The sequence below is a fragment of the Phaseolus vulgaris genome, chromosome 8 (genome assembly GCF_051622355.1).
Source record: "Phaseolus vulgaris cultivar YP4 chromosome 8, ASM5162235v1, whole genome shotgun sequence".
In the NCBI taxonomy this organism is placed as follows: Eukaryota; Viridiplantae; Streptophyta; class Magnoliopsida; order Fabales; family Fabaceae; genus Phaseolus; species Phaseolus vulgaris.
Genome location: NC_143505.1, coordinates 4618912 through 4628205, shown reverse-complemented (window position 1 = coordinate 4628205; position 9294 = coordinate 4618912). Strand labels below are relative to the sequence as shown.

General features: G+C 25.4%; 1 protein-coding gene across 2 annotated transcripts; it reads left to right on the top strand.

The window, feature by feature from the left end:
• The first annotated feature begins 3328 nt into the window (after positions 1 to 3328).
• On the top strand, positions 3329 to 6168 carry LOC137826168 (transcription factor NAI1). Of its 2 annotated transcripts, none has more exons than XM_068632037.2 (4): positions 3329 to 3530; positions 3631 to 4146; positions 5262 to 5627; positions 5737 to 6168. In XM_068632037.2, exons 1-4 carry the CDS (start codon positions 3495 to 3497, stop codon positions 5821 to 5823), a joined length of 1005 nt encoding a protein of 334 aa, XP_068488138.1. In that variant the 5' UTR covers positions 3329 to 3494; the 3' UTR covers positions 5824 to 6168. The 2 variants fall into 2 exon arrangements, with proteins under 2 accessions (XP_068488138.1, XP_068488139.1); XM_068632038.2 differs by having other exon boundaries at positions 3393 to 3530; positions 3640 to 4146.
• The last annotated feature ends 3126 nt before the right edge of the window (positions 6169 to 9294 follow it).

Here is a 9294-nt window from a genome sequence, read left to right as displayed (position 1 = left end):
TGATAGACATCAATTACAAAATGTTTGTTGATTGAAGGTATGATATTTGAGTTTTTAATGATTTATAACTTCAGAAAAATAATGTTTGGAACTATGCCTGATAAATATAAATTATTTTATTAATTTAGAATTAGAAAAAGCAGTAGAATTTAGATGTAGAATTCATCATTAGTGAACATATATTTCATATTGTTTGAGTATATTAAAAAAAAGTGAAAAATTTAGTGGTTTTTAAGGAGGGATTTTTTTTTAAATTTTGTAAAGATCCTTTTAAATTCTTTACTTGAACTCCCCCACTTATAAAAAAATTAATTTCAATAAATAAAAGTAAATAAAAGATTATTTTTAAAATAAAAAACTCTTAAAGTAAATTATTCTACAAATCTAATTAAAAGAAAACTAAAATTTATTAAACAATATTATTACAAGTATATAGGTTGATTTAATAGTTTTAAGTTTGGGCTATATTCATCCACAAATTTAATGTACATTAGTATTTAATAGAAATGGTTCTATTCAAATGTATACATAGAATGAATTTAAATTCAGATGTAAATAGTAAAAAATAGACCACATAACTCAAATATTGAAAAATTTAATAAATATTTCGTTTATAAAAATTATAAACGATTCAAAATTATCATAATTTTATCTTTGTCCGCATTATTAAAATTGTGATATAATTTTGATAATGAATTTTTGTTCGTATTTCTATTATCTCAATTGTTATACATAACATATTTTCGATTGAATCCTAATAAATATACTCCAAATAACTGATAAATGTTGCTCATCAGATTGCCAAAAATAAAAACATCCTAAGAATTTCGCTCAACCAAAAACTCTTGCTATATAATCACAATATACTGTAATTAACATTATCTGTAAATAATAATTAAGCATAATAAAAAAATTATATATATTACTATCTATCAAGCTCAGACATTTCTTTTAAATGACGTGTCGGTGTCGGATACACATATCGGACACCGACACTCGTATGACACTCGTAAGACACATATCCGTGAAGTTTTCAATTCAAAAAATATTTGTTGAATTTTTGACAATTCTAACACGATTTTAACACATTTTTAAACAAGAAAAATACATTAATTTTATAAAATCAAACTTATTGTATGAATTTTTATTATGATTATAAAAATAAGAAACAAATTCTTTTAAATTAGTCATGAAAAACATCTTTTTCCTCCAAAAAGTATATGGAACATACTTGTACATAAATCTTTATTGTCAATTTATATAATTCATAATTATACAATATATAGATCCGTGTTTCTGTGTCCTATATTTTAGAAATTATACGTATTTTCGTATTCATATCCATGTCGTATCAGTATGTTACTATCACTCAAAAACTCCACATGCTCATATAAATATATAAATATATATATATACTAAAATTCATTCCATGACCTTTTTAAGACTCATGAAACATGCTGAACTATTTTCAAAAATAAAATATTCACTACTTAGGGTTTTGGCACTAAGGACACAATAATTGTATCCAACAAGATCCATTTTTGGCTACTAATGTCTTGTTATCACCGATTTGCTTAGACACTCTCTGGTCCTTACCAAACTGCACTGCCATTGATCTTTTTTTTTTATCTAAAAGTTATATAAGATTTTAAAAGATGAAAAATGACTAATTTAATAGAAAAATAATGAAAAAGTATTTTTTATAAATTCTAACTCAATTGCTTTTTACTATAACGATGAGACTATACATTATATAAATATCATTGAGATTATAAAAAAACGGACAACATTTAAAAAGAAAATATACAATAAGTGACAAGTCAATATTTAAAAATGAATAAATTATTAAAATATTTAACATGTGAAATATTTACATATGTCCACTAGTATTATAGTTTTTTGGTTATCAAATACATGATGAGATGATGAAAAAAAAAACTAACATTTACATTTATTTTATTCAAAAAATAAAAAATGAGTTAAAATATATAAAAACAATACAATAAACTTTACAAATTTTTAATTTTTTTTTTATTGCGTGTCAAACAATTTAAACTATTTTTTTTTTCACAACCAAACAGGATACATAGATATAAAGATGGTAAAATGTTTACATTAACAAAAATAGTCACTTAAATAACCAATAAATAGTTAACATTATGCACGTACTTTGATCCCACGTTTTTTGTGAATTTTATGTCCCTATTTCACTTGTGATTATATTGGTGTTCCTTTTTTATATAAATTTTCTATATCAACAATATCTAAGTTTTCTAAAATGTTAAGAGTTGTATAAGTGTTTTTGTATAAATGTTTAGAGACTATTATTAATGATAGGATGGTTATTTTTTTAGATTATACATAAATTATAGTTGTTCTTACTTGTAAAAACAAATAACTTTTTTTCTTTCACTTCTCGTTTTTTGGATCTTCTAGTTTGAGGTGGGCTTTCAGTTACACTTTTCAATGATTTGAGTTTGGACTTAGATATAAATTATGGATTTTCATTTGTTGGACTAGATCAACTAGAACTCTCAAGTCTCTAGTCTCAGTATCAGCTTTTGGGTAGATATGTGTATCTGCAAGAGACGACTCCGATGATAAAGTCAGAATCGATTTTAGTTAATTCTCAGATAAAATCCACTTTACTTACCTCTTGGATTGATAACCTATTTATAGTACTTTCTTATCAGGTTTTAGACCTAATTGAACTTTTATTTTTTAAACCTTATATTTATTAAACATATTACCCGTATTTAAACTTATTTAATGGACTTTAATTTAATTTTTATATTTATTTTCCACCTTTCAACCTTCTAATCACTCAGGTTAGACAACACAATAATTAATTAGTTATTATAATTGGAGTATCTTAAAACATTATTTATTTATTTATTGATAAAAAAAACTGTATTAAAAGGATTTCATTATATTTGATATAATTTTTTGATGGGTAATAAATATGATACATCTAACTAAATCACTATACGTTTATAAATCTTGTTTCAATAATAATGTTTCATAACTTGACACTTTTATAAAAAAAATATATTTCAACTTTTTACAACTTAAAATTTAATTTAATTATTAAAATACTTTTTTTAAGATTCAATCTCTTGTATAATATTTAATTTTAATTTTAGAGCTTTTTCTCACATGAAAATGATGCAAAAAATTATATAGTGCACAGTTTTTGTTTTTTTTTTTGTTAACAAGAGTTTGCTGGAAAGTAGTACTAATTTCCCATGACTAATAATTGCATGAAAGGTGTCTGTCCGAGAGAGAGAAAAAATAGTATTTATTTCTCATAAGCTAATAATTGCATGAAAGGTGAGAGAGAGAGAAAAAAACACCCCCCTAAAATACAAAAATTATCATATATAAAAGCTGAAACTTGTTCCATTATATACAATGCAATTTCCTATAGAAGTTGCAAGTGCTACTCTCTATCAGATTCACACAACCAACCACAAGAGTTCTCATATCCATAAAACATGGAGGATTCATTGGAGAATTGGATTTCCAATTTGGTAAAACCTCCCTTAAACCACATTCAATTTCATTTTCTGGATTTCTCAGTATGCACATCTTACTATCCATGAACAAACCAGAACTTATTTTTCTTCTTAGTTGTCACAGGAAATGGAAGATTATGATGCTGTGTTGAGTGATAGCAATGGTTCATTTGATGAACAACAGTTCCTAAGAGAGATCCTTGAGGAGCCACAAAATTTGTCACCTGAAGCAGAGAATCTCAGTCCCACCAACAGCAGTGTGTCCTTTGATGAGCCAATTGGTGACACTCTCCACAAAAGCTACAGTTCCAACTCCATCAAGTCCTTGAAAACATTGCCACCATCATCACACACCACATACCTTCTCTCCTTTGATACTTCATCTGCTGAACCAATCATACCTCATAAGCCTTCCCCAAAGCTTGGTTCATCACTGCAGGGATCTTCCAGCAAAAGGGGTGCTGTGGTGAAAGATGGAGCTGATGAATTTGAACCATTCATGGATCAGCCAAGAAAGAGGGTCAGAAGGCCCTCTGAGACACAACATCACATCATTGCTGAGAGGAAAAGGAGACAGGAACTGACAGGGAGCATCATAGCACTTTCAGCAACCATTCCTGGACTCAAGAGGGTCAATTACCATACACTGAACTTATTCATATTTTTTTCCACAAGTGTCATTCAGTATTATAAAAAAATTTAAAATGATTTCCTTTCATCAAATGCATAAAAATATGTTTTTTTATGACTATTTAATGGGTTTTTATATGAATGTTTTATAAAGATTTCTGTGTTTTTATTTGCTATAACTTGTGTTGGTCAGAAGGATATTTTTTTCAATCCATGAAAGACACAGTTTTTATTATGTTAAGAATTATATGGTTTCATCAATCTTGCATTTTCATTTATATATATATATATATATATATATATATATATATATATATATATGAAGTCAACTCATTTAAGAAGAAGTCTAGCTAGTAGTTATTTTTATATAAAAAAAAGTAAGATAATTTTTATTTTTCATGTTTGTTTCTTGGCATTTGCTTTCTCACCTTTATCTCCCTCATTATTCTCTTTTGCATGAACTAAACTTGCTCTCTTGAAATAATATAAAGTGATAAAATATGATGATATCGATTTATTTTATATATTTTCAATACACCTTTTGGATAGAAAAATGTTGAACTTTAGAATTAGAAAACATATTTTTTTACCCTAAATCCTAAACACATAATTGACACATCTTATTATTTAATATTAAAACAGTTTTCCTGTATTATCAGTTAACTTTTGAATTAATAAAAATATTTGGTGTTTTTTGCTTATGCTTGATTAGGTTTAAGAATCCCTTAACATGTTGTCCTACTTTTTCATTTGATATTTTAAAATAAGATTTTAGACTTATAAAGCAGTGAACCACTGAAGCATTATTTTGCTAATAATGGGAAATATTATAGTATTCAAAAAGATGACACCAGCAAACTAATCATCACACAGGAAGAAAATATTAAAGAAAAAATTTCATGGTCCACTCCCCATGAAGTACTATTATAATTAGAATCTCCAATGCATTATTGTTGTTTTTGTAATGTATAACACTTAAATTTGAAAAGGATTATCAAGTATTAATTTGAATATTTCAATTTTTTATAGATGAGGGTAGCAACTTTCTTTTAGAACAAAAAAAAGTTGTATTAGTTATTTTCAATCAACTAAGATTTTTTCTGGGTAACTTTGCAGATGGACAAGGCTTATGTGCTTCGTGAAGCTGTGAATTACACAAGGCAACTTCAAGAGAGAGTAAAAGAGTTGGAAAATCAAAACAATGACACAAGAGTAGTGCATCATTCATCAACATTGGTAATGAAATCTCAAGCCTCCTCAGATAAAAACAGCAGCAATATTAGTGAAAGCAACAAAGAATCACTGTTTGAGGTTGAAGCAAGAGTTCTTGATGAGGAAGTACTCATCAGAATCCATTGTGAGAAGCAAAAGGACATAATCTGCAACATACTTGTCTTGCTTGAAAAGTTCCATCTTTCTCCAACCAGTAGCAGCGTGTTACCATTTGGCACTTCTACTCTTATAATCCACATCATTGCTCAGGTATATATATATCAAACACAGTCCATGAACCCAGATAATTATTCATTAGAATGCACTCATATGTGAAATTATGCAAATGCATGGTTTGTGATGTTCTGCTATGATGCAGATGGATGAGGAATGCAGAATGAGCACGGATGAGCTAGTGAAGAATCTGAGAGAATATCTTTTGGATGTGTATGGCATGCAACAGTGAGTTTGTGATCTGTGCTAGTGCATCAAACAAGTTATGGGATTGTACACTATTGAGAAAAAAAAAATATATCAAGTTTTTGGATTCTACTGTATGATTGACTGATGAGAAGATGAGATTTGGTGGTTTGGTTTGGTTTGTTTTTGCCTATAAAACAATAGAAACCTGTGAACATGTTTTTTAATATTCATGTCCCATAGTGTAAAGAGATCTTTAGGTTTGTGCACATAAAAATAATGCTGTCTTCAACTATGACTGCTATGAATTAGAGAAAACAACTAGGGGAAGGTTCGTCTAGTGTGTAATTTGGTGCTGATGTAAATTAATAAAAAAAAACAAATTTGGGCATACTTTATTCAAAATACTTCCTTTGATCCATAATTATGTAATTTTAGTTATTTAAAATAAATTTTAAATTAACCGATGTTAAGACCTCAATGAAGTATTATTTTTAATTTTTCTGATTTATTTTTTGTTTCGATATTCTTTTATTTAAGAAATAAAAACTATTTTAGAACGAATATTCTTAATAATATACTTAAAAAGTCTTAATGGGTGTAATCGTTACCAGTAGGAACATAGACGCGTAATATGATTAAAAAACAATTAACAAATTTATTAAAATAAAAAGTATTATTAAATTATTAAATGTAATGTTTATGATTTAAGTATGAAATGTTTAGATGCCTGGAAAATGGTTTTGTTAAAAGGAAAAAGAAGAAGGAATAATTGTAACAGTGAAGGAAGAAGAAAATGGATGTGGTGTAGAAAAAAATCAAAACGTTACTATAAAAAATATCTAACTCATTGTTTGATATATGTGGAATATGGAAAATGATGGAGGTGAGAAGAAATAAAGGGAAGTGAGGAAAACAAATATTATATATATATTTTTGATAGAGAATAAATGAATTAAATTCAAAGAAGTGGTGGATTAAAGATGTTAAAATTTGTCTCGTTATAAGAGACAAATAGACAAAGGAAACTTCAAATATAAAAAAAATATAATACAAAAACTAATTTAAAGATAAAAAAATAATTAATAATTATTAAATATTATTTTATAAATTAAAATATTATGAATATTTAAAATAATTTTTAAATTAGTATTTAATACTATTAATTATTAATTATTTTTTAAATTTTAAATTTTAAAGTAATCACTAATTTAATTAAAAATTAATTTAAAATCTAAAATAATTAGTAATTGAAACATTAATAGTTACTAATTAAAAATAATATATATATATATAATAAAAAAATTATGTTTTTTTAAATTTTAAAAGTAAAAATATTTCCAACAAAACATTTGAAAAAGAAAAGAGGGTATTTGATTATCTTGTGACCCTCAATCTTGCATTTAATCTTTACATGAAAATTAGATAAACTTTAGGATATGTCCAATTTATATATAAGTTGATAAAGAAAGTTTGTTTTCACTTGTTAACGGTTCTTCTTGTAATAGGGAACCAAGTTCCACAACAATGTAATCACGCTAATTTCTATAGCAAAATTACAAATTTCTTACTTCTTGTAACTATTAAAACTATAAGCATTTAAAATATTTTATATTCTTCGTTCACTTGCAACACAATCGGTCGGAACCATACAAATTTTAAATACTTCGATATTCGGTTGTGTTAATCAATAAACTCTAAATCATAAATCTTAAAGTCTAAATTCTTATAAGAAAATTAACTAGCCTAAGCAGCAAGTAAATATTATGTAATATGTTTTTAATGACGATTCAAAACACAAATCTGACCCAATAATATATAATGGTCCATAATAATAATATAAATAATCACAAAAGTTTCGAGAAAAATATACAAATTATCACATATTAATTGCACCAAACGCTTACTTGATCAATAGAACATTTTTGCAGGTGTTATCCCGACTGAGAGCCTACGAAGAAAGGAAGAGTTTGACTGAAGTAAATGATTGATGATTGACTAAGATGAGGTGAAAGTTGTTGAGTTAAGTGGAAGGAAGAAAAGTGACCGACCGATCGAAAATAATAAAGAATAGTTATCTGAATCTTGTTTTAGACAAAAACAAATACAAATAAAAAAAATCATAACAAAATTGCAACAAGTTTCTCTATAATTAAAAAGATAAATCAATTTTTTATATATTAAGATTAATTTATAAACAAGATAAAAATAAAAAATTTAAAAAATATTAATATAAAAGATAATGTTAATTATTCTTCTATAGTTGTTAAATCATATATAAATGTTTTGATGTTAAATACTATTATTAAAATTAATCATTTAGGTATTCTGTACTTTAGAACTTTATAATTTTATTTTCTAAAAACATTTTAAATAATTAAAGAATATTAATTAAATTTTCTTTTGATTTTATTTCTAAATAATAATAAACTTGCATCACAATTATTTAAGATTCAAATCTCAAAAACAATTTAAATATAATTTTCTTAAGTCTTTCACATGTGTATTAAAAATAAAATTGTAACTAATCTACCAAAATTCAGAACAATTGTATTTTGGTATGAAGGTGGAAACTACTAATGTCATAAGATGGCTTGATAAGTGAAGATTTATAACTAAAATTAAAAAGTGTTATAAATAAGTTATTTGTTGGGTTTGTAATGAATAATTAATGTGGTAGAAGTTCTTAGTTCTTAAATGTGTTCCCATCTTAAAACCATCAATAGATGTACAAATAGTTGGTAAAATGTCTAATAAAATGTCTTAAATGCATTATGTTCTATATAAGACAGGTGTTTTATGGATAGCATGTGAGCAGTGGGAACTCACAGTGTGAACAAAGATGATATGACACATTGACACATATGCTTCCAAAATTAAATGCTATGTATCTTAGCAATAATGTAACTTTAAATGTTCAAATTCCAAATGCTTTTTATTTTGGAAAGTAGTTCAATTTAAAATCAATTTTCTTAAAAATTGGTATATTTTTTTTAATTTCAGAATTGGTTAATTGAAAGTAAATTACTAATATGATATACTATTTTATAAAATTAGAAGAAATTGTATTTATCATATACGAATTTGTCACAAATGATTTACATTGAACTCGAATAAAAAAATACGATTTTAATTATATTTTGTATAATTCAAAAACGAAATTTAAAAAATCAATTTATTAAAAAATCACATATATATATATATATAATAAGAATTTTAAATAAAATTCCTACACATCATGTATTTTTTTTAATTTATCAGGACTATTTTTATTTGTTGAACTTGATCCATGATGTCATATCCGAAATTATTATCTTCAATTAAGAAATAATAAAGATTTTCTATTATTTCAAGAAATCAATGTTAAGATAGTTTTCTTTTGATCATTGCCTAAATTTATGTGACGACTGAAATTCTTTAATTTATGTCACGACTTGTCTTTGTAATTTTTTTAAACGAACTCCATTTTAGTAAAAACAAAAAAAATAAAATTCCATCATGGTCAATCCTAATATAT

Coding starts and splice junctions, on each gene's coding strand:
- LOC137826168 (XM_068632037.2), top strand. CDS start 3,495: ATGGAGGATTCATTGGAGAATTGGATTTCCAATTTG. Junction 3,531..3,630: donor AGAATTGGATTTCCAATTTG/GTAAAACCTCCC, acceptor TTTTCTTCTTAG/TTGTCACAGGAAATGGAAGA. Junction 5,628..5,736: donor TAATCCACATCATTGCTCAG/GTATATATATAT, acceptor GCTATGATGCAG/ATGGATGAGGAATGCAGAAT.